Genomic DNA, 25,861 nt, shown 5'->3' with positions numbered 1-25,861 from the left:
GGGACGGGGCATTGCAGAATTTGGCCTGGAGAACAGAAAGGACTCACAGCTAGTGGATGCAGCACTGGGAGTCAGGACACCTGGGTTGTTTTCCTACTACTGACCAACTGCATGGATTTGGGCAAGTCACTTGGCCTTTCTGTGCCTCAGTTTCCCCCCTCTAAACAATAGTGAAAATGATGCCTTTGTATGGTGCTTTGAGACCCTCATACACATGGCCCGATATAAGGGCTCATCCTGACTTTAATGGGGGTAAGAAATAGCTGCACTGCTTGGATGTTCTTCAAAGGAAACTGACTTCTGTTGCTGCAGCCAGGATGCTCCAGCTTGTTTATTGTAATCACGCCTTTGATGTCAGCATGAAATGGTGCTGCACAGAATTTCAACAGAAACCTTGTTTGGAAAGGAGCAGACTGCACCCACCCCAGTGTCTAATGGCGCATGAGGTTGGTTCCTCTGTTTACAATGTTTGCTATTGAGATTCCACCCAGTTCATGTTGTTGTTCATTATAATTCAGCCTTCGGTGAGGCCAGTGTGAATCTGCATTATCCAGGAATCCTGCCCCTGGGAATCTTTTTATTCCAAGGCAGAAAAGAGGGATCCGTTCCTTAGGCGAATTTTTGAAAGTGGATTAAAATAGGGATCTGTTCCTAGGGCTTTCTTCTAGCACAGAGCACGGGGAACTGCCTCCAGGGCTCTCCTAAGATGCAACAAACAGGAGATCTCTTCTGATGCAGTAAACAAGGGAAACGCCGCTAGGGATCTCCTTTGTCACAGTCCAGAGATCTGTTTGTGGGAATTTCCGGTGACACCGCACAGGGATCTATTTGCAGGGGTCAGTTAGGGCAGCATACAGCCACCCAAAGCACAGGGATCTGTTTGCAGGGATCTCCTGTGATGCCAGGCTCTTTCGGAGGAAAGATTAGGGCATTGGGCTAGTACTTGGGAGACCCATATTCAACTCCCTGTTCTGCCATAGACGTCCTGCAGGACTCTGTGCCTCGGGTCCCCACCTATACAATGGGCATAACAGCACTGCCTTGCTCCACAGGTGTGTTGTGTGGATAAAATAACAATGGGGCGGGGGCAGATAAGCACCTAAAATAAACTTGCTGGGCTCTCCTGGGCCCCAGAGCCCAGGTCTTTCCCCCTTCAGTGCCTGGAAGTGGAGAACTTCCCCTTTAAGTTTTCCCCTGGATGCTAGGAAGCGGCTAGTTCCAGTCCCGTTTTTAAAGGGATTTTTATTTTACGTTAATTGGCTTCCTTAAAAAAGAGCGAGCAAGAGGGAAGGGGGATGCTATGGGTTCTGTTTCCATGGAAACTAGCAGCTGTAGGCTGGCCGTGTTGCATGTCACAGAGAGGGAATAATGGCCCGAAAGGTAAAGTTGGCATAGGGATGGTTCCTTTGTCGGGGATGTTTGAACAAAGACAAAAGCAGCTGCCAGGATCTCTCTGTCCCTATTTGCATCTTGTACGTGGCACGGCAAGAGGAACCAGATGGGAATAACTGTAGATCTGCAGTCAGCATCAGCGACGCTTTGAACGGCCGCGGCTGACTCTGGATCTGCCCGCCACCTACCCCTGGCTGTCCAGTGACTCCCGCCTCCGCTGCACATTGATTGACAATCGTCCATCAGTCCCCCATAAGAAGATGTTTGAAGACAGGGTAAGTAAAAATAAGACCTTGCCCCGGGTTTGGCAGGCTGAGATCAGGAGCAAATGGCGACACTCTGCGGGCTAACTGTCCCAAATGACGCCCCAGCGTTGCACAGCTGGGACTGGCGTCTGGGTACCAGCTGGGCACAAAGTTGCTCTTTAACCCTTCCAGCAGGTGGCGCTGAAGAGCACTGAGAATGGCAATAAAGGGGCAGGTCAGGCATTGGGGGGTTGTGACCATCTCTTTGAGCATGCGAGCAGCTCCCCAGCCTACTTCTAAGGCATCTCTGCCCAGGAACCCGATTCTAACACCCTGGACCAAATTCCAAGCTCCTTTACCCAGATGCTGCAGGGTCCTTACTACTCAGGCAAAACTCCCCCTGCCAGTCACTGAGCATTTTGCCTGGGTACAGCTGGCTGAACAATGGGCTGGTGAATATCTTTGTGATTAGCTGCAGCAAATCAGCTGTGCTGGTAGCTGCAGTGGTTAGAGCGCTGGATTGAGACTCAGATCTAGATGGCTCTGCCATTGGCCTGCTTGGTGACCTGGAGCACGCCGCTTAGCCACTCCGTGCCTCGGTTTCCCCTTCTGTAAAAAGGGGACAATGATACCGACATCCTTTGTAAAGTGCTTTGAGATCTACTGATGAAGAGTGCTATATAAGTTTGAGATACGGTTTTTTCGTTGTATCTGAGTATCCGGGCAAATGGTCTATTCATTGCCGAACTGGAAACTTTCACGTATTGACAACAAAAATTCTCACCGGAAAGGGTGTCATTCACTATCTTCCTGTTTGAAAAGTTTCAGTCATTCAGTTAGGGAGCAGAGAGGGTTACCATGTGACTTAGGGAGCAACTGGTTACAAACATCCTCTAGGTAAAAGTCTGTTTGTGAGGACTATTTGGTGGATGCAAAATGATACTGGATTTATTCACAGGAATCCTGATCCATTGGAGAATGGTTCTTGACCAGAAAAACAGGGCGTAAGTCATCCAATAATTTAGTCACTGGGAATAATATAACCCAGCTGTAGAGCTGAGTAAAGATCTTAGGATCTGATGTTTGTTTGCATCATCTGGGATGAGCAGAATGCTGAGCTGTTCTGAGCATATCTACTTATCAGATCAGCGCCTGGACCTGAAATTGCTATGGACCACCTGGCTTTTCTGTCTGATTGTTCCTTACCTTTCATCCACTTTATGTTAAAGTTTTCAGCCCCAATTCACATAAGCACCTGCTTCATTTTCAGTCCCACCGAGGTCAACAGGCCCATTCACATACTTAAAGTTAAGTGCTTGGCTCAATCAAGGCCTTGGATGCTAAGATAGTTCAAAAGCGCCAACCTGACGAGGAGAAAATAGCTAAGAGGAGAAGGAGAAAAAGACCAAATGAAAGGTTAGAGCTGATTGAAAAATGGGAATGAAAATAGTTTGGGGCATTTGAGCTGAAAATTTTTCCTGACGAAATTAGAAATTTTGATGGAAATTTGCAAACTTGAAAAATGTCAATCAGCTACTTGAAAAAACTGGGGGGAATTGGAAAAATGGGCTTGAATTTTTTCCCCTCTTTTCTTTTTTTGATCAAAGTTTGGCTCAATTCAACTAGTTCCGTTCAGTTTAAAGAAACGAATCAAGAGGCAGAATGCTTTCTTCCACGCATGGGAAAGGTTGCTTGTACGTATCTGCAGCAAGGCCATTTTACTGTCCTCCTTCCAGCCTTCCTCTGCGGCGATACTTATGCAACGGCTGCGATACTCTGGGGGCTGAACTGAGGACCTGTAGCACTAAAACCACCAGTTACTACGGCTTAAGCTAAAGAGCAGCAATGCGCTACAGTTTGCTAGTGATTAGGCAGTGGGTGTGTTGTGACCATTACTTATCCCACGGGGCACTGTCATTTCCTTGTTTCCTTGTGCTCCCCCTGTGTCTATCCAACTGTTGTCTGTCTAGTCTTGCACTCAGATTGGCAGCTTTTCAGACCAGACCTTTGTTGTGTGTCTATACAGCACACAACACAACAGGGCCCTGCTTTCTAGACCCCCAAGACAGTGCAAAGTATTAATTACAGATCTAGGTTAGTGCGTAACAAACTATCTTAGCCCTTTGAGTGTGGCCCTCACTTGAGATGACTGGGTTCTGGTCCCAGATCTGCCATAGGACCTTAGCGTGTCATTTCTTCTCTCCCTGCCTCCATTTCCCCCTTGGTAAAATGGGGCTAGTAAACACTTTGAGATCCTTGCTGTAAACTTTTTGAGATCCTTGCTGTTACTGTCAGACCAAGTTGCTTTGCTATTAATGCAAACTGTGTTCAATTTCTTATTCTAATCCCTCTCTCCAGAACAGAGGGATAAAGATTCACTTCCTAGTCCCACTGCACTGACCTGGGACTCCTTTCCTACCGATACACTTCCCTACGTCTGCTTCACCAACAGATACTTACGCAGATCACAAACAGCTGCTACTTGCTGTCATAGAGGGAGCCTCAGAATGCAATTATAGCTCTCAGTCCAAATAAATACAATAGGGTTGCCAGCTCTGCGTAGCCAGATCCCAGTGAGCTCATATGTTTTCATCATGTAACACTGAGAACATAAGGAAGAGGAGGTGTCTTTATCCATCTCATAGCACTCGCAGGCAAAGTAGGAAGGGTTGGATTTTGAAAACCCTGGTGCTTTGGTCAGGTGCCTAAATGCCATTGTAAATTTGGCGCTAAGTGCTTCTAAAGGCTTTCAGAGGTGCATGCATTTAGGATCACAGCTGGTCAGGGAGTTTGTTCTCCTACTCTCAGGCCAGATTGAGAGAATACTTGCATGATCTGATATTAAACTGAAGCAACGTGTCATCACTTTGCTTCCACAAATACCACCCTCCAAACTGGATTAGGTCTGGAATGGAGGCAGGGCTAGCACCCAGTTCCCTTGATTTTGTAGTCCACAACTACACCACACTTGAGTCCCTTGACTAGCTCTGTAGAGTATTTGGATTGTAAACTCTCTCTCTGGATTTTCTGTCCCATGGGAAATTCCGCAGTTTTGAAGTTTTACAAAACCAAACATTTTCTAAAGAGCGAAGATCTTAGGGTTTGATTTTTGTTTGCACCACTCTACAATGAGTGGAATCCTGCGTGGTGCTGAGCCTCTATTGTACTCATCAGATCAGCCCATGACATTGCTACAGACCACTTGGCTTTTCTATTGGATTGTTCATTACCATTTATCCCTCTGGGGTTAAAGTTTTCAGACCCGGCTCACTTAAGCACATGCTTAATTTTCAGTCTCACGGAAGTCAACAGGCCCATTCTGGAGGGGAATTCATTGCCTGTCCTTTTGTTGAGATAAAATCTAACCACTGCGTTCCAATTCTGAGCTTTTAAAAAACTGTTTTATGATATTCAAAAAACCTCAGTGAATTTCATTTTTGAAATGCCTTTTGGAGCTGTTCCATTCCATAAATGTGGAAACGAGCCATTGGGATGTTTTCAAAATGCTTCCTTTCCTTTTTCTCTATGTGAAATTGGATCAAAAAGCAACATGTTTTGGGAGACGTTTAGATGTGGGTGAAACCAACAACAACAGCCTGGTTCAAAACCAAAAGGCTGCGATGAAGCAACAAACAGGGTCAGATCCACAGCTGGTGTAAATTGATGTAAATGGAGCTTTGCTGATTAACACCAGCTGAGGATGTGGCCTGCAAAACCCTCTCATGCCTGCCTCTGAGGAGTTACAAGTGGATGGGAAGGGAAAATAAACACGCTTGTCTTAAGGGCTGTAATATTTTGGCCTCGCAACCAGTAAACTCGGGCCCTCAGTGGCTCTCAACCTTCTTTTGGGGCCCAGACGCCATTGTTTGAATGAAAGGGCAAAGGTACTATTAGGAGCTGTTTACCCAGTGCAAACGAGGGCATGGGGGGGGATGGGTGGATTAATGAGGGAGGCGGTGCTGAGCAATGTGCAGTCGGCAGAACAAAAGATTCCCTGGGCTGTTTTTTGAACACTGGTATTTTGTGCCTTCGCTGACTGCTCGGTTCGGCCTGCCAAGTCTTATATTTCCAGTCCCAGGAGGTGCTCGGTGAATTGCACCCACCACATAAAAGATCTCGGCATCTTTATTGTTAACTGAATTTCAGGAGCATCTGCAGGCCCCATCATGCTGGGCTCTGTATAGACACATCATGAGAGAGTGGTCGTGCCCTGCAGAGTTCTCAGTGGACAATACAGACACAGGGGGCAGGGGGAGGAAGGTTTGTTAGCCCCTCTTTTACAGTGCAGAATGGAGCCACAGAGCGCCATTAATCTATAGCAGCAAATGAGGGAAAAAACCCTCCTCCAATGCTCACAGCTGAAGCCTTGCTCAAGCCATAATGGGCCAAATTCGATGGATTTGGCCAAGCATTGGATTTGGTTGATTGTGCCTCGTGCATTCTCTGAAGATGCTGCTCCTGAGTTCCCATCACCTCCGGCCTGGGAGCTCAGACTCCTCCAGGTCCATCAGCATCCAAACCTCCCTCCTCATCTCAGGCTCTGAAGGAAGGGGCACCCGTCCTGGTCCCCTCACAGGAAGGGCCCCTGCCTTCATGGAAGGTGCTGCTTCTCCTGCCCACAAAGGGAAAGAAGTGAGTATCATGCATTCTGAAGGAATGAGCCATGCGCTCGGCCACCATGCCCATCCTGTGAGGGGGTAGGGATCTGAATGCCATCGCTCCCCTGAGAGGAAAGGCATTCACCTGACGGCCAGGTACCCTGAAGGGCGTGTCTGCTCCAAAGCCAGCCCTGCCTCCCCAAAGTGTTCACCCTGGACAGGGGTGCTCGAACAACTGTGCTGAGAGCCACTGAAACAAACTGCAAATCATGTGTATGATGGAAATTACTTCAAGCCAGGGGGTGCTGCAGCACCCCCCATGCCCCTAGTTCCAGCACCTATGACCCTGTACACCACCCCCTTTGCCTTAGGACAGACTGTCCACTGGCTCACCACGTGCATAAGGGCGGGAGAGGTAGCCAGCACAGGGGCCATACCCCATGCTCAGGGTGTGTGTTCTGCAAAGCCATGGGGCATGGAAAGGGGTAAGGGCGACCCAGGAGCCTGGCAGAAAGAGGGGAGGGGTTGAGAGTGGGGTGGAGGTAAGAGCACTGTGACCCATGGGATGGAAGGGATAAGGAGGTGAGCAAGAGATGGGAGTGAGTGAAAGGGTTAAGGAGGATGCCTGTGAATTATACAGCCTGAGATAAGCCGTCTGTCTATCTATCCTATACACATCTATCCTTCTATCCCCATACACATCTCTTATCTAGCCAGCCATCCCCATATACATCGATCTATCCCCATATACATCTACCTATCTCCATACACATCTATCCATCCCCATACCCACATCTATCTAGCTAACCGTCCCCATACACATCTATCCTATCCCCATACACATCTCTTATCTAGCCATCCATTCCCATGTACATCTATCCATATATCCATCCATCCCTATAGACACCTACCTATCTCCATACACATCTATCCATCCATCCCCATATACATCGATCTATCCCCATATACATCTACCTATCTCCATACACATCTATCCTATCCCCATACACATCTCTTATCTAGCCATCCATTCCCATATACATCTATCCATATATCCATCCCTATAGACACCTACCTATCTCCATACACATCTATCCATCCATCCCCATACACATCTATCCTATCCCCATACACATCTCTTATCTAACCATCCATCCCCATAAATGTCTATCCATCTCTATACACATCTATCTATCCCTACCTATCTCCATTCACATCTATCCATTCCCATACCCACATCTATCTATCTAAACATCCCCATACACATCTATCCTATCCCCATACACATATCCATCCCTCCCCATATACATCTATCCATCTCTATAGACACCTACCTATTTCCATACACAACTTTCTATACATCCCTGTAGACACCTATCTATCCATCCATCCCCATATACATCTATGCATCCCCATAGACACCTATCTATCCATCCATCCCCATATGCATCTATCTTTCCTCATATACACCTACCTATCTCCATATACATAGTCTGTTCATCCATCCATCCCCATACACACCTAGCTAACCCCATACACACCTATCTAACCCTGCCAAGCTCCAGGCACATCTATCCTTCCCCGTGGCTCCATCTCTCTATCTCGCCGTCCCCATACACACCTCTCTATGTATCCATCCATCGGTTTCTCCATCCCCACGGCTCTATCTGTCCGTCCCTCCCCATCCACACTTCCCCTGCCCCAGCACCCGTGTCTCTCCATCCTCCCCCTCTCCCTCGCTCCGGACTCTGCAGTGCGGGCTGTATGGGGATGGGGGGGGGGGGGAGCGTTGCGTTCCGGGACCGGCGGGTTTGGGAGGGCCGGGGACGAGGGGGTTAAGGGGCTGGCTCGGCGCTGGGCGGGGGCTGAGCGCTGGCCCGGAGTCCCGGCGCTGAGTCCCGCTGGCGGTGGGGCTGGAGGCGGCTCGGAGCTGCGGTCCCGGGCAGGCTCCCCGCAGCAGCAGCAGCAGAAGCGAGCGATGCAGGTAGCGGGGGCCGCCTGGCATCGGGCTGCGGGGGGCATGGCCCGGCCGGGGAAGGGGGGACGCTCGGGCACCGTGGACAGTTGCCCCTGCCCCCCCCCCCCACGGGTCGGGGGGCGCCCAGGCAGGGGAAGTTGGGTGGGGGGCCGGGGGAGAGGCTGGGTGCAGGGGAGGGGGCCGGGGTTGTGTGTGTGTGTGTATGTGTGGGGGTGCATTCCCTGCCCCATGCCCAGTGGCAGTGTCCAAGGCGGGGGTCTGCGGAGAGACCCCAGGAACAGCGTGCCCCTAAAGGCTGCCTTGAGAGAGCCCTGGGGGACAGGGGTGTGGGGGGCAGGATCATCCCCTCCCTTGCTGTGGGGAGAAGCACTGAAACCCTGCCATGGGGCTGGATCCTAGAGGGGCAGGAGTCCGGGGGGAAGCCCAGGACACTGACCAGGGACAGGATCCCGAGGGGCCTCCAACTCCCCTCCTGTCCCATTGCCTCAGCCCCCTCTCCTACCTCCACCCAGCTGCCCACCCCATCTCCTTCCCTTTTCCCCTCCTGACCCACTGCACTTTGACCTTCCCACCTTATCCCCCTGCCCCGCTCCCTTGTTCCATGCTCCCCCTTCACCCTCCCACCACCACTGATCACTAGCCCCTCTTTAGCTCCCCCATGCTCTGAGATCCCCCTTTCCACCCACTCCTCCCCTTTACTCTGACCCGCTCCTGTTCTCCTTCCACTGCATGGACCTTCCCAGGCTCTCTGCAAATCTTGGATCCCCCTCCCTCCATCCCTCTGTTCTCTCTCCAATTCCTATTCCCTTTCTTCCCTGTCCTTACACACCCCACATTCCCACTAGCTGATGGCAGGGCAGCCCTGGGGCCTGATCCCTCTAGTTACCTTCCAAAACAGGTGCAGCCTGGGTATTCCCCCACCAGCACCTCTCAGCTCTGAAGAGAGACTTGTAGGGAGCGGAGGGGAGATGGGTCTCCAGGGCTTGGTCATCCCTTGGCTACTGAGACTTTCCAATGGGTAGGGGAAGAAATCGGTACCTGAGTTGTGGTCTTTGTGCTGTATATACCCACCCCCAAGGAACTGGGCTCACAGCCCCCCCGTCCCCCAAGCTGATCGAAAAATTTTCATCAAAATGTTGTGTGTGTGTGTGGGGGGGGGGGGGGCTTTTGCCCCAAATCATATTTCACCCCTTCCACCTTATTTTATGTAGGACACCGAGCAGCCATTGAATGCCCATCAGTCACTGCTGATCTGGGCTGGCTATAAACTGGTGACCTAACAAGATCAGACTATACAGGGCAATGGATTGTTAGCCACTGATCCCTTCTCACAGGGAGAAGCACGGCTTAACTGCTAGTGGTCTTGCTCATGCTTCGCTATGGTGCTGAAAGGTAGGTCCAATCGGCACTAGCAGTCATACTAGCAGATCAGGTACTGGCGTAGACGAGGATGCTTTGCAGATAACTGGGGTCATTTTCCTAGGTGTCCTCGCTCGTTCCAATGTGGTCCCCCATGCCCGATGATTTGCTGATGAGCCTGCGAGGGAGAGGATATATATATTTAAAGCATTAATATTAAGATGCTGAGCAGCCCCCTGTGAAATAGGAAGGGGCCTTGTTTTGGGCATGGATTGCCGTCCTGGGGTGTGTGTAACTTTAAGGCATACAGGTCACCTGACCCTCGTGTTGCTCTATTAAAAGACAGCATCTAGGGACTTTTCCAGCCTTCCAGCTTAGCTGGAGGGTCCTGGTTCTGTTTGTGCCACCTGGAGCCTACCAGCTGGCCGAGAAGCTCGGTCTCTTTCTTGCAGGTAGGGTTGTTCCCCAGCGGGGAGGGAAGCGGCTCCTGAGCTGGGAGCTTTGCCAGTGGAGTTAAAGCTCTCTGCAGCCCGGCACGGTGTGGTTTGCAAGTGATCAGCCCCTGCCCGACTTTGCTCGACCCTCCTGTATTTGCCAAGTGCTGCTGTAACCGCCCCAGCCCCCCCCCTCCTGTTTCTAGACAGGGGGCAGCCTCCTGGGGTGATTGCTGGGATCCCACTGAAGATTGGGTGCTCCACTTATTTACCACCCTCCTGGTACTGATCTTCATGCTCCCCCTCCTGCTTGCCCCTCCCCTTCTCTGGGTTACCCCCTCTTCCACTTGCCCTGCCAAGTTTGTATATCACCCCACCCCCCCAGTATCTGACTCTACCTTCCCTTTCATTTTCTAGTCAATGTCTTCTTTAAATCCTATTCCCGCACCACCACCACACCCTTTATTCTGCCCTGTCCTTTTTCTCCTTTACTCTGACCCCCCTTGACTTGTTCCCCTCCTGCCTCAGATCCTGCAGCCCAGCATGTCTTAGCTCAGCAACCTCCCATTCCTGCAGAACCCTTTGTCCCTTCTCCTCCCCACTTTCACGCTAGTTAGCGATCACTATTGAGCGGGGAATTAACCTGGTTCCCGGTGATTTAAAGTGCAGGTTCCACCCTGTAAAAATCATGCTACAAAAATAGCACCTTGGCACTCCCATGGCCTCTGCCCCTGTGTGTATCCATCAGATCTGCTGGCTTGCGTGATTTATGGGGTGCTTACACTCTGGCTGAGGTGTCATCCCCAGCATGGGTGGATATATACATGGTCGTTGTGCTCCCGCTAGTGCCTAAAGATAGCCGTGTGCCTGCAGCAGCACTTGGTAGACCTGTTAACTACGCTCCCAAATGAAGAGCCAGACTCTGAGCTGTTCCACTCCAAGGCAGGATGGTAACGGAGGGCGGATCTTTACTACCAGAGACCTTTTGCAAAGGTCTTGACTTCCCAATCCCAGGTTGATCTAACAGGGCTAGCAAACAAGGACTGAGGAGGAGGGGTGTGGACCTGGAATGGGGTTTGAAGCGTGGGTTCAAGCGCCCTAAAATCCCACAGGCTGATTTTGCGGGATGACTTCCAATCGTGGACTGCATCCAAGCTAGCTGTGGAAAACAGGTCCATTTAGGACCTGACCCAGCACTGGAGGTTCTGAATATCCCAAATATAGTGGTGGGGGATGGTGTATTTAGGATGCCAGTTCAGATGAATGGTAACCTTTTGAACCACCCACGTTTAGAGGCCGATGGTGCAATTGCACTGCAAAACCCTGGTGCTCTGCGGGCTGGTTCTAGAAAGGAGCTCGGAGTGGATCTCGTGAAGAAATTCCAACCCAACAGTGAATGGGGTTGCAGACCTGCAGCAGAAGGTAGAATGCCACACCCAGGTGCTAATGCAAAGCCCCTGTGCTCCGTTTCCAACCTCTGTGCTTGCTTTTGACATCCCGGCTGGGCTCCTCCAGAGTGCTTTTAATTTTAGCTCCTGTAATTGCTTTGTCAGTTATGAGTAAACAGCTCCGGTTCCCACCTCCCCTTGCCCCATTCCCTCTCCTGCCCTGATAATAGGCGGGATAGCTGCACGCTGCTGGAGATTTTATGAGCTGTTTAGACATGAAGCAAGCAGGGGCGGTCTGGCACGGTAGGTAGGCAGTGCCAAGTCAGTAGGGTGCCTACCCCAATGAGCAACAGTCCGTGGGCACAAGCTGGTGCAGCAGGATGCAAAACTGGGGGAATGCGGGAGTGTTGGGGGGCAGAATGCATGATGGGACAGGTGGTTTCAGGGGCAGTTTGACATCAAGCGGATTGAGACATTGTTTTGGAGGTGGAAGAAAGTCAGGAGTGATGGCCAGGTGGAGGGGACGGGGTGGGTAGGTGATCTAGGATGAGGTGAAGTCAGGGAATAGCAGATGGTAGTTGTTACAGAGAGTCCTTGCAAGTGCAGAGAAGCTTGGACAGCCTTTGGAAGAAGGGAAACCAGAGCCCTTGGTCCTGGGCAGTGAGAGGCCATAGCCAGTATTGTGGTGGCAGTGATAGAAGTGAGTTCCGGCTCAGTGCAGCCCGTAAGAATCCGCCCTCTACCCAGCCGTGCATCCCTGCCCCTTCCTTGGGAAGCAGCGCATGCTACTTGCTCTCTGCAGGCTTTGGGGAGCTGAAATCTCACAAAGCCTTCCCCAGCCAACGGTATTCACTGAAGCCAGACAAGGAGACACATGCCTACTTCCAGAACCTCTTCTCCCTAGCCTCTGTTTGCCGGAAGCTGGGAATGGACGACATCATCACTTGATGATGACCTGTTCTGTTCATTCCCTCTAGGGCACCTGGCATTGGCCACTGTCGATAGACAGGATACTGGGCTAGATGGACCTTTGGTCTGACCCAGTGTGGCCGTTCTTATGATCTACGTTCTCCCCCTTCCCTTAGCAACGACCCTGGGGTCTTACCCCGGGCCTCACTGCTGCCCTTCCTGTTGTCTGTGCGGTGGAACACTGGATGTTCTGAGGTTCCAAAGCAAATCGCTCCCTTAAGAGAAGGAGACGGGTTGTGGGCAGGGCTCCACGGGCATTCGAGAGGAGTGTCGAGCTTGGAGCAGCACCCCTGGCATACATGAGAGCCAGCGACGGAGTTCATGGTGTCACAAAGCCAGCCCTACCTAGTACTGGATAAAAAGGGGGGGCTAGTCGAGTGCTGAATGCCTCCGGAGACTGGGAGTTCAGGACCGCCCTTGGCAGCTTGTTCCATTGACTAGCGAGGGTCTCCCTTGTATCTGATAGGTGACAGCATGGTGAATTATATTCCCAGTAGGTGCTGGACCTAACGGAGGCTAGCAAAACTCCCCAAATCCCCCGTGTATTTCTTTCTCCCTTGCTGGCGTTTGCAATTGCTCCCCATTTAGCATTTTCCATGGGGATCTGAGAAGCAGGACCAGTTTGGTTGATGGAAGGAAGAAAGCCGAAAGGACACAGGCTTAAGGCCGCTCAGATGATAAACTGGGGAGGGAAAGTCAGCTGTCTGTCTGGGAGTTGCCTAGCAAACACAGCATGGGCTAGGAGACAGGACTCCTGGGTTCTGTTCCTTGCTTCAGAAGGGAGTTTCTGCGTGGTTAGGACAGGAGAGAGGACTCCCGGTTCTCTTCACAGCTCTGCCACTGATCTGCGGGGTGAGTTTTGTTACTGAAGCTCTGTGCCTCCGTTTCCCCATCTGTATAATGAGGAGAATACCCAGCTTGCAGGAGAGCTGGAAGTTATTAACTAGTTAATGTCGCCAAAGCCCTGGGAGATTCTGTCCCAAGAGGGCTTAGGAGAAGGGCAAAGGATTGATGAGTTTTGTGTAACATTTAACCTCCATTTCCCCTGCTGCAGCTCTGAGCCGATCCCTGCTTGTTCTGTCTTCAGCCACTAATGAGAATAATTGGTCCCTGTCGTCTTTAGAACATCCCTTTATGCATTTCTAGTTCTCCCCGTCGCCATTTCTTCTGCAGCGTGGCCCTGCCCAGCTCCTCCAAATCTCTCGTCCTTTGTGGTCTGCTCTGGAATGGCTCCATGTAGCGAGGTGGTCTGGTTCCCTGCCGCCCTGGAGAGGGACGAGCCCCTCTGGCCGCCAAAGTGGGCAGAGCCAGTGGAGCCTGTGCCCGCCCCCCAGAGGTCAGGGCGCAGGACAGGAAGTACAAAAGCCCAACCCCAGAGCTCACTAGAGACCTGGCCGCCGGAGACGCCAGACGCCTGTGGCCTAGCTCCCAGTGTGGAGACTCCTGCAGTCTGTGACCGACCCGAGGACTGGCCAGACCAGCCGAGGCCTGAGGCCGAGCAGGCCCCGGAGAAGCAGCCTGCCTGTGGCAAGCTACCCAGAGGAGCTGCCAAGCCTGCCGCTCGCCGGTTACCTGGAGGAGCCCAGGGTGCTGGATCCCTTGGAGGACACCGCCCGGACGCAGGTACCTCTAGAGGGGGAGGTAGGAAGTAGCCCGGGGGCAGCCGACCCTAGTCTGGTTGCAGCAGCCCCAGAGCCGATGTCAGTGTGTTGCAGTCAGGATCCCCACTGACTCAGCAGCAGGTCTTCTGCCGCTGCTAGGGCCCAGGCTGGGACGCAGTGAAGTGGGTAGGCCTGCGTCCCCACTACCACCCAACATTCGCGTGGCATCTCCCCCTCTCCCAGGCCCTTCAGAGCCAGGGCCTCGGCCTCCTGACCTCATTTGTTTGCTCAGCCCCTGCCTAAGGGCCTGAGCCAAAGACTCTCGACTGCCCCGCCCTGAACTAGGGCCTGGGTCTGCAGAATAGTACTGTTTGTTGGTCTCTACCATTGCCGCGGGGGTGAAACCCCACAGCCAGGCTAGTTCTCCCCCGAGATAACCCGACAGACGTAGCGAGGCGGTTTGGTTCCCCGCCGCCCTGGAGAGGGCCGAACCTGGCCAAACCCTTCTACACTCCAATTCGTCATGTGGTACATCATGGATACACTGAGTCATATTAAACAGCTGCCGACTTCCACTCCAGAGGTGGCTGCATTTCAGTGGTGAGCAAAGTGAATCCTGGATTGCTTGAGCCAAATTCTCTGAAGCCAATGGAGTTCCACCAGAAAGGAATCTGGCTTTTTGTTGAAGAGCTTTGGAATCTCTGTTCCAACAGGGCCTTAGAAATGTACTTGGATGCCAGGGCATGGGTGTAACAAATGCCTGCATCGGAGAGCCACTGTGCATGAGATCGGCAGACTCGTGACACCCAGCAGAAGTTTAGGAAGTGTGCATTTGTGGTGGAGGCTCTTGGGATGTGTCTCCTTTTGTCTAGTTCTGACCTGGGTGGTATCTTGCTGGGCCAAGGTTCCCAGGAACAGGTGCACCTGTCAGGTGGAATTAGCCCATGCCTATAAATAATGAACCAGCCGGTAAAGCTGACAACAAAAGAGGAAGCACTGTGCATTATTGATGGGCAGTGATGAGGCGCTCGTCACGTGGAGGAACAGATGCTGCACTGCGGGTGCCATGTGTGGCACAGAGCAGGCCATATGGGTCATGCCTCCCCCTGCCCAGATTCCCTGTCACTTCTCAACCCTGGTGGAGCAGGAACCTGCTTAAAGCAAGACAAGGGATGGGAAGGTTTGGGAACCATAACCTCAGCAGCCCTGCGGCCACCCCTCTTGTTTGTTTGTTTGCCAGAAGCTGGGAATGGGCGACAGGGGATGGATCACTTGATGATTCCCTGTTCTGTTCATTCCCTCTGGGGCACCTGGCATTGGCCACTGTTGGAAGACAGGATACTGAGCTAGATGGACCTTTGGTCTGACCCAGTGTGGCCGCTCTTATGTTCTCTTCTGGAGGTGAAGCCATGAAAGTCAGTTTCCTCCTCTGTTGTCTCCCCCACCTACCACTTAGCAGGCAATTGATGGCCCAGTTGTTGGGGCCCCGTAAAATCATCAGTCAGGCTAGGCAGAGGGTCCCATGAGCAGTCTGTGATGGGGTCAGTAGATGGAAGAGCGCTCGCTCAGACTGGATCCAGGCTGATTCCTCTCAAGTCTGCCCAGTGCTGGGACTTGACTGGTACCAAACCTCCTCTCTTCTAGCCCGACAGCTGCTCTGACTCTGGTGTCCCTTTGCGTCTTGTTCCCTGCCCGATCCCTCCAGGCCTTACTTGGTTGATGGACGCTCTCCTGCAAGAAAGACTTTAGCTTTTCCTTCCGCTCCGTGTGTGCACAAATCCACCCCCCAAAACTTGCCAGCCATAGAATCTCACCTCCTGGCTCGGCTGCGTGGGGAGGGAGGGGGGGGGGGCAGATGGGGACACGTCGACCATCTGCCAGGAGTGGTGATTCAGCAGCTGCAATGTGTCAACATCTCACCAGCTCTCAGAAACCTGAGCTGCTCCTCCCCCACCCCTTGGTGCACGTCTCTGGTTTTCTCCACTGCAGATGGTGTATTGGGTGTGATGTGTGGAGCCTGGTCCACCTAGAAAACAGCTTGACGTGTAGAAAGGAAGCGCTGGGGAGATGGCTACGCACCAAGCTAAGGGACTTCCTTCCGGCTCCCGATTCTGCCCCAGCGTGGGCTCACTGGGCTTGAATCAGTGGCACAGTCATGAAGAAGACACTTACCTGAGTCCCAAATCCCCTCTTCTGAATTCTATTCGATCCTCTGCACTGGGACACGTCTTAGCCGTTATCCCAGGCTCTCAGATTCACCTGTTGGCTTTGCTACCTCTGCTCTCTTCTCCAAGCCTGAGATGCCCCGATGTCTTTTTGGCAGGAGCCTGTGGGGTGAATCCCAGGAAACCTGTTAGCGTCCCGCCTCTCTGGCAGCCGAGCCCACAGCCCTCTAGGGACACACTGGTGAATTCGTTGTGAGCCTAAGCGAGCCTGACTTTGCTTAGCTGGAAAAATCCGTAATTTAAAAATAAAATCCAGCTTGTCACGTTTGTAGTTATGACGTGCTTTAAAAAATGTGACTCCGCAGCCATCTGTCTGCAGCTGGCTCCGAACTACTCAAATCACTTTGGTAACACAGAGCCCCTTTGGTCTGTTGAATCATGCGTCGCATCCCACTGCAGCTAGCCTGCTGGGATCCAGGACGCACGTTCTGTGCAGCGCAGCAGCTTGTCTGCGAGCAGGGTGACTAGAATGGTATAGAGACGTGCTGGGGTGCGAGTGGGAGCTGGCTGAATCTCCCCACTTTGGTGGCTTGGCTTTCTTAACTTTGCCGGTGCCTGTGTCCGTTGGGAGGGGTTCTGTGCCGGCGGTGAGCCAGGCTGGTGGGAATGACTGATGGGATAAGTGGCACATGCTTGGCAGCTGCTTCCCTACCAGCTGGGCGTCTCCCCTGGCATCTTGGGCCAATCACACTGAACTACTCAGACTAGGAAAAGCTGAAGGAAGAGGCAAGTCCAGGTGCTGTTCCAGCTGGAGCTTAGAGAGGCTGCTGTCTCCACACAAGCTCCTGTACTGTGATCTTTGCACCATCCTGATGCCCCCAGAAGTCAAAGGCGTTTTGCTGGAGTGCTGGGTTGCAGCCAGAGGGAGGGGACAGAGGCTGGGGGAAGGAGTGAGCAGGTTTGCTTTAAAGCCCTATTCACATGGAAGTGCAGGGTGTGGATGGAAGCCACCCAGGCTCCAAATTGCCCTGAGGACAGGTAACTGCAATCTGAACTCTGCCCTTTCCTGAAAGTGTTGTACCCACTCGTGTGGCTGATATGCCCTGCATGGTGGCCTGGCAGCAGAACCACTTGCAAAGGGCTCACACAGCCTAAGGTGAGACCATGCGAACGTGAGGCGAGGTCCTAGGGCTTGATTGGCTAAAGCCAGCCCCTGGCTCTCTGCCTGGCATGAAGCCACGAACAACTGAATGGCCTGACTCAAGAGACAGTCCTCATTACTGTCAGACTGAATTTCAGACAGCAGTGGGAAATCAATATTTCCAGAGAGTGAAATCTAGTGGCTCAGAGCAGGGAATTGGGAGTTCCTTGCTCTTCCACTGATGTCCTGGGATGTCTCAGGCAAGGGACTTACCTAAGAGCTTTTGGCCTGCCTCCATTTTGGACATCTGAAGTGTAGCAAGCTGGGTCCCCAGAGCAGTGGATGCTTTGAAAAATATTAGCCTTGCGCTCTGTGCCTCAGTTTCCCCCTCAGTAAAACCAGTATAACGGTACCTGTCTACCTTCCTTTGCACAGGGACGTTGGCTGGCTAATCAATGCTTACCAAGGTCTCTGAGCTCCGTCGATGGCAGATACGATTGATATGCCCTTATCACTTCCAGGCAGCCCCCCCGTACCGAAGCATTGTCGCATCGCCTTGCATGCAATGAAAAGAGAGGCTGGCTCTGACGGATGGACGGATTGAGGTCGGTTCTCTTTTCAGTGGGAGCTGGAATAAAAACATCAATTATTCAGCAGAGATGCAGCTCTGTTATCTTTACAGATGCGCTCCTCGGAGTTTAGAAACAGCAATCTGGGCACCTGCTGAGTGGCGGGTTATGCCAGCCTGAACTCCTTACATGTGTTTCTAAGTGCCCATCATTGTGGTATTTGGGCACTGGGCAAATGGCAGCACCTTCCATCAGAAGAACTCAGTGTTCATAAACCACTTCAGATGTCCCGACCTGCCAGTGAAGTAGGGTTGTAAGTATCATCTTGGCTTCACAGAGGGGAAACTGAGGCACAAAAACTAAGGAACCCTGAGTGTGTGTCAGCATCAGGATCGGATCTTGGTGCGCCTGGTTGCCAGTCCAGCACTCTCAACTCCAGGCCACCCCTTTCTTAGCCCTGGTCTACACTACGAGGTTAGGTCGAATTTAGCAGTATTAGATGGATTTAACCCTGTACCCGTCCACACGACGAAGCCATTTTTGTCGACTTAAAGGGTTCTTAAAATCAATTTCTGTACTCCTCCCCAAGGAGGGGATTAGCGCTGTAATCGACCTTGCTGGGTTGAATTTGGGGTAGTGTGGATGCAATTCGACGGTATTGGCCTCCGGGAGCTATCCCAGAGTGCTCCATTGTGACCGCTGTGGACAGAACTCTCAACTCTGATGCACTGGCCAGGTAGACAGGAAAAGCCCCGCGAACTTTTGAATTTCATTTCCTGTTTGGCCAGCGTGGTGAGCTGTCACACCGAAGTCTGGCCAGTCATGAAACTGGTTTTCAAAGCCTCTGTGATGCGCAGCGTGCCTCAGTGTGCTCTTCTAATCTAGGGTTACCATACTTAACAAATAAAAAAAGAGGACCCTCCATGGGGTCCTGGCCCCGCCCATTTCCCACCCCAGCCCTGCCCCAACCCCGCCCCTTCCCCGCCCCAACCCCACCCTAACTCCGCCCCCTCCTCCCTTCCACTCCCAGCCACGTGGAAAGGGCTGCCCGAGCGCTACCGGCTTCACGGTTTGCCGGGCAGCCCCCAGATCCTGCGCCCCCGGCCGGCGCTTCCCCAGCGCAGCTGGAGCCCGGGAGGGGAAGCGCCCAGCCGGGGGCGCAGGGTTTGGAGGCTGCCCGGCAAACCGTGAAGCCGGTAGCGCTTGGGCTTCAGGCAGCCCCCTTGCCTCCGGACCCTGCGCCCCCAGCCGGGCACTTCCCCTCCCGGCTCCAGCGGCGCAGGGTCCGGAGGCATGGGGCCTGCCCGAAGCCGGTAGCGCTCGGGCAGCTCGGCTCTTAAACAGAGCCGAAGAGTCAGGGGAGGAGCAGAGCAGCTGCGGGAGGGGAAGTGCCCGGCCGGCATTTTCCTGGACATGTTCGGCTTTTTGGCAATTCCCCCCGGACGGGGGTTTGAGTGCCAAAAAGCCGGACATGTCTGGGAAAAACCGGACGTATGGTAACCCTATTCTAATCGCAAACAGCCTAGTCAGCAAACAGCGCCAGCGAGATTTTAAACGTCCAAAGACACATTCTACCACCATTCTGCACTTGCTCGGCCTATAGCTGAACTGCTCTTACTACTGTCCAGGCTTCATGAGCTATGGGAGCAAGGGGTAGGCTGGGGTAGGCGCGATCGCGTGATGCTACCGGCTGGGAGAGCAGCCTGAGGCAGAAGCCTCCCGCTGGCATGATATTCCAGGCAGGACTGAATCTCCATTAGACAAAACTTAAAGAAGAGAATGACCGGGAGTCTCTCCCATTTATCAGGGGGTAGCCGTGTTAGTCTGTATCTACAAAAACAACAAGGAGTCTGGTGGCACCTTAATAAATCTGTTAGTCTTTAAGGTGCCACCAGACTCCTTGTTGTTCTCCCATTTCTGCCCAGGTGCCCCCGACCAACCTAACCGAGGTCGGCCAGGAGCACCCACGGGACAACGATGGTTAGCAGTCGTATTGCACCGTCTGCTGTCCGCAAGGCAAGGCAAGGCAAGGGGATGCTGCTGTGTAGCACTGCAGTACCGCCTCTGCCAGCAGCACCCAGGAGACATACGGTGACAATGAGTTGAGCGGGCTCCATGCTTGCCATGGTATGTCGTCTGCACAGATAACCCAGGAAAAAAGGCGAGAAACGATTTTTTGCCGTTGCTTTCATGTAGGTAGGGAGGGAGGGAGGCCTGACGACAAGTACCCAGAACCACCTGCGACAATGTTTTTGCCCCATCAGGCATTGGGAGCTCAACCAGAATTCCAATGGGTGGCGGAGACTGCGGGAACTGTGGGATAGCTACCCGCAGTGCAACGCTCCAGAAGTCAACGCTAGCCTCGGTACTGTGGACACACACCGCCGACTTAATGCGCTTAGCGGGGACACACACAATCGACTGTATCAAATGGATTTCTAAAAAATCGACTTCTATAAAATCGACCTAATTTCATAGTGTAGACATACCCCTAGGAAAGAGGAAGAGGCCGGGCCTTAGGAAACCATCATTGTCCTCACTTCCGCTCCCCGTGGCAGCATCTCTTCAGAACTGCCCCTGCAGGCAGGCTAAAGTGGGGTGGAAGTGTGTGTGTGTGTTGGGATGAGAGCGGGGGTTGGGAGGGGGGTCCGACAGCTATGGGGACTGGGAATGCACCCGTAATGGTCCTGGCCCGAGGCAGAATGCTCTGGGGAAGTTTTCGTGCAGTGTGCAGACTGCAGAGTGTGGCACGGGGCAGGAAGGGGCTGGAGATAAGGGATGGGGGTGGCCAGAGGTTTTTCGGTTTCCTGGGCATCTGCTGAAACCATTCTCCTGCTGGCACTGTGGGCTCGAGAGCCGCCCCTCTGCAGCTCCTGCCCTGCTCCCCGATCATCTCGCATCTGATCTCCGTCTGCTGCTGGTCTCCGACCCCAGTGAGGGGCAGCTTCCCCTGCCAACCCACAAGGCTCCCACTCCACAGGCAGAGTGCCTCAGTCCCTGTACGGCCCACACTGCTCCCCAGTCACTGCACGAACTGCTTCCCAACCTGCCCATGACTTGCTCTGGCTGACCTCATGGACCTGGGCCACACCCTGCCCTCTGCTATCCTGCTAAAGCCAGCGGGGGCATAGAGGAGGGCAGAATTGGAGGCCTGCTTGTGCCAGCTTCCCTGCTTGCTTGCACAGTCTCTGCATCGCCCCTTGCTGCTCCCAGTGCAAGAGCCGCCTCCTCTGCATCTCCTGCCTGGAGCAGCTCCGCTGCAAGCAGTGCCCCTGCTTTGGGGTCCCTGGTGAGGCTTCGGGGTGCAGAATGGCTGGGGTGCAAATCCACCCCCACCATGTCCCTGCCTGCTCATGCTGCACCTCTGCTCTGCTCCCCCCACTCCCCGAATGCCTCTTGTGCTTAGGGGTGGTGCAGGGACACGGGCATGTCTGCAGACAGGCCTTGTACCTGCTTTGTGGGCTGGCATGGAGGGGCCACAGGCTGATGTTGTCTTAGCTCCACAGCGCCCTCTCCCCCTGCTCTTGTGTTGATTAACTCGGTGGGATTGTCACATCCTCTTGGCATGAGAGAGGATGCCCGGCATGAAGGTGCAGCGTATGTGTGTGAACAGCAGTTATTAGAGATGGGGTCTGAACCCCAGGGTCAAACATGTCCCCCTGACTTTGGGGGCAATCAGCGCTCTGGGACTTGGACCCAGCTCTGCTGGAAGCTGTCCTGCATTGATACCTCCATGGCTATCAGGCCAGTGCCTAGCCATGCCCACCCTGGGTGGGGCACCATAAGGGGTAATTGCAGGTGGTGAGTAGGAACCTGGTTGCCTATGTGACCTCCCCGTCTGTGGGCGATGACCTGGGCTGTGTTCCACTGCAGGACGAGACCAAGGAGACGGACGGGAGCCTGTTGGGCGACCCAGGTCACACTCCCCCAGGGAAGAAGGGGCACGTGAAGTGGCAGAAGCCGCGGCTCACGCGCAAGGCGCTGCTGAACTGCTGTCTGGTGAAACGGATCCTCTCCCGCGCGGCGCCCCAGGGATCAGGTAACGAGCACGGAACCGGGGGCTGGGGCTGGGCTGGGACCTGGGTTGTCTCCGTTTGGTGTCAGGTTCTGGATAAGGGTCTGGGAATCTCTCCCCTCCAGACCAGCTACATGGAGAACTTCCCAAGCCTGTAAAGTTCCACCTGGGACCAGCTTACCCAGGCGAGGGAGGGCGGGGAATGGGAATCCATCTGTGCCAGCGCTGCCAATCCCCCATATGCTGGCAGAGCACACTCCCTTTTGTGCCCGGCTCCATCCGACCAGTCTCCCTGGAGCAGCCCTGCTGAGATGCTCCTGCCCTGGAAGTGGGGAAGAGGGTGGGGGTGGTCAGTCTCTTATCCACCTCCTGTCCAGGCCGGTCATAATCCCGTGTAATCCCTGGCTCCTTCCTAGAACATCGCTCTGGGGATTAATGCCACACTGGAGCGGGAACAGCTGTCGAGATCCAGAACAGTCTGGATTTAAAATCCCCTACATGGAGTTCTGTACAGCATCCCATCAGCCGATTCTCATTGTGTCCCCAGCATGGCCCCCTCCCTCCATCCCTCCCCTGCTGTCCCATCTGATTGGCTGCTGAGGAGCAGCATAATAAAGCCTTATGAACACTACAGACCCTCCATCACAGAGGTCTGGGGAGAGCCGTCCTTTGCCTGGAAGGCCCCTCCCTCTCCCAGCCTATTTTGACGTCATCCAACACTTTCAGCCTGGGTCACCGTGACGGTTTCCCAGATTCCTGTATGGAACGTGCTGCTGGGGTTTCTTTCTGTGGCTTGGGACTCGGGTATATTGTGCCCTTTGTGGAAATGGTGGCCCCCCAGAGGAAGGTCCCGTGCCGCTTCTGGAGAGATCCGCTTCTTCCCCCTCCTCCCCCAACTTCCCCCAGCCCTGCTGCCTCCTAGCTGTGACAGGTGTCAGCGATGCAGCGTGGTAGCCACGCGCTGCCCAGCGGGATCAGAAGGTGACTTGTCTCCAGCTTCATCCCTGCTGATGGAAGCAGCTTCAGGCTGGCCCATGAGCAAAGTCTCCCCAGGCCCCGCCCTCAGAAGCACAGGGCCCCAAGCAGTTGCTTGTACTTGGAGGCTTCCCTGCAGGTCCCTTCTGGCTGTGCTCTGGCCTGTGCATCTGCTCGGGGGATGACGCGTGTCTGCTCTAACCCTGCGTCGTTACCTGGTTCCATGGGAGCTTTGGTCATGCCAGGCATACGTCTGGAGCTGCAGAAGTGGGCTCGTGAGTGTGTGTGAGGGCAACTCCCTCTGGTCAGTGATAGATCTGTAGCTATTCCAGGGTTAATGTTGCAGCCGAATCACCCGACTGAGGAAGTCAAGATCTGGAATTCACTTCTAGTGTAAAAGAAATCTGGGGCTGGGAATGGGTGTGATCACCCCGGAGTCTGAATTGTGGGGTGGATGGGATCTAGCCGCTGGCTAATTCTTCTGTCTCCCCCGCCCTGGAAACCACTGCGATAACCCAGCTGCACTGGAGAACTTGCTTCCTGACTCAAGCAGAGCAAGGCTTTCCCTTCTTCTGAGAGGCAGGAGAACAACTCTGCATATGGAGCTAACTGGGAAACAGCTTAGTGCTCGGTGGAGCTCTGTTTCCCTCTGCAGGTAGCCTGCGTGCTCTGCAGCATGGAGAGATTCATTCCCGCTACCGCTCTGCAAGCTATAGGCTGGATGCAAGTGTGTGTGGCTGTGGCTCACTGCCAGTGGAGTGGGGAGCGACGTTTGCTGGTTTGCCAAGGGCAGAAGAACCCCTACGGTTCCCCTGTTCATGGCTCATGGTCCAAAACAAGTACTCGGCTTGTCTTAGCTTCATCCGTCTCCCAGACGTTACTGGGAGACGCTGGAATGTCTTCCTCTGCTGGTGTGAGGCTGTGATTAGATGCTAGGAGGTCAGGGGTGATATGCATGTGCTGCTGGGCTAACCTCTAATCAGACAGTATCTCAATAGATAAACGCTAGCCGGATCCAAGCCTGTCCACCCCCCTCCATAACTTAACACCACAGCTGCGTTCCTCAGGAACCATCTCATCACAAGGGGAAGTCCTGAGCCTGTGTAAATAACGTCCCTTTTGCAGGGTCAATGTGCAGGGACTGAACCCTGGATTTAAAACCATGAGCTGCTACTGCCGGAAGCAAGGGACCAGATCCTTTAGCTCAGTGGTTTTCAACCTGTGGTCCGCAGAACTCGGTGGGGGTCTGCAGACTATGCCTAAGATTTCAAAGGGGTCAGCACCTCCAGTTGAAATTTTTTAGGGCTCCACAAATGAGAGGCCGAAAAGCACTGATTTAGCTCATTAGTAGCAAACTCATCGATAGGTCAGGGTGGAAAATAGCTTTTCTCTCCCATGGCAATGTTGGGGGGGGGGTGTTTGGGCGGGGGGACAAATTCCTACCTGGATTTTGAATTCTTGAAAATTCGTCCCATTAGGGACAGTTGGATTGAGTCAATTGAAGTGTTCTGGTTTTGATTTTGAGGCTTATCAACTTTTTTTTACTAGAAATTAGCTAAAATTTCAAAATGAAAAGCCATTGGGAACCAAAAAACAAACTTTTTTTTGGTTTAAAAAAATGGCAAAATGGGGCTTTCAACAACTTTGAAATTTTCCTCCTCCTTCCCCTCCAGCAAATTTGCCACAATGGCCTCTTTCCTACAGAATTTTGCTTTTGACAAACACATTTTCCAACACCAAAAAAAGTTGGTGAAAAAAAATTCCTTTCCCATTGTACTCCTAAGCCCCCGTGTCATGTAGGCACTAATGGGAACCAAGAGCCAGGCTGATATCAACGTGGGTTATGGGGGCATTTTCCCAGCAGCTGGAACTCACTGCCACGAACCTCTGACCTGTGCAAAACAGGCCTCCCCAGCTTAGCTTCACCCCAAGAGAGTTGTGAAGGGCAGGCAGAGACCCTCCCTGCAATCGGGATTGTAAAACCCCACTGCTGTAACTGTAGGGTTACCATATTTCAGCAAGCAAAAAAGAGGACGGGAGGAGCCCCGCCCCCGTCCTGCCCTAGCCCCGCCCCTGCCCCTCCCACTTCCCGCCTCCCTCAGAATCCCCAACCCTCCCCCCGTTCCTTGTCCCCTGACTGCCCCCTCCTGGGACCCCTGCCCCTAACTGCCCCCCAGGACTCCACCCCCTACCTAAGCCTCCCTGCCTCTTGTCCCCTGACTGCCCCCTCCTGAGACCCTCCCCCCATCCTAACTGGCCCCCTAGGAGCCTACCCCTACCTGTACCCTGATTGCCCCAACCCTTATCCACACCCCCACCCCCAGACAGACCCCTGGGACTCCCACGCCCCATCCAACCACTCCCCACCCCCTGACAGCCCCCCCCAGAACTCCCAACCCTCCCTGCTCCTTGTCCCCTGACAGCCCCCCCCAGAACTACTGACCCATCTAAACCCCTCTGCTCCCTGTCCCCTGACTGCTCCGATCCCTCTCCCCACCCACCCCCGCTCCTTGTCCCCTGACTGCCCCCTCCTGGGACCCCTGCTCCTAACTGCCCTCCAGAACCCCACCCCCTACCGAAGCCTCCCTGTGCCTTGTCCCCTAACTGCCCCCTCCTAAGACCCCCCCCAAACTGCCCCCCAGGACCCTACCCCCTACCTGTACCCTGACTGCCCAAAACCTTCTCCACCCTCCCCAAAAAGCCCCCCCCCCGTCTCTTGACTGCCCCCTCCAAAATCTCCCTGCCCCTTCTCCTGCCCCCTGGCCCCCTTACCCCGCCGCTCAGAACATGGTGTTGGGCTCTGTGCGGAGCCGGACACGTGGCTGTGCTCCCCAGTGCAACACACAACCCGGTCCCTGCCCCTGCACAGTGCTGCCGGAGCGGGGCGCTGGGCTGCAGGGGAGGAGGAGCTGCCGAGGCCCGATGCAAACGGCCCGGCCGGCCGGCTCAGAATGCAGGGAGGGAGGGGGGGGAGGGAGGAGCTCTACAGCTGCTCCGGAGTCCAGCCCGGCAAGCTGCGGGGGAAGGGCTCT

At 53.7% G+C, this 25,861-nt stretch overlaps 1 protein-coding gene across 2 annotated transcripts in view; it reads left to right on the top strand.

Moving 5' to 3' along the window:
• The first annotated feature begins 1,327 nt into the window (after nucleotides 1-1,327).
• KCNIP3 (potassium voltage-gated channel interacting protein 3) overlaps nucleotides 1,328-25,861 on the top strand; it is a 92,703-nt gene continuing 68,169 nt past the window's right edge. The window contains exons 1-2 of one of the 2 annotated variants that reach the window (XM_005286502.4): nucleotides 1,328-1,667; nucleotides 21,713-21,878. In XM_005286502.4, coding sequence (XP_005286559.1) covers nucleotides 1,653-1,667; nucleotides 21,713-21,878 — 181 coding nt within the window. In that variant the 5' untranslated portion in view covers nucleotides 1,328-1,652. Of the gene's footprint in view, nucleotides 1,668-8,097; nucleotides 8,220-21,712; nucleotides 21,879-25,861 lie in introns of those variants that run through there. The other variant, XM_005286500.5, reaches the window with a different exon arrangement.

This window comes from Chrysemys picta, chromosome 2, assembly GCF_011386835.1.
Source record: "Chrysemys picta bellii isolate R12L10 chromosome 2, ASM1138683v2, whole genome shotgun sequence".
Lineage (NCBI taxonomy): Eukaryota > Metazoa > Chordata > Testudines > Emydidae > Chrysemys > Chrysemys picta.
Note: the sequence above shows the minus strand (reverse complement) of the source record. Positions and strands in the feature narration are given on the sequence as shown.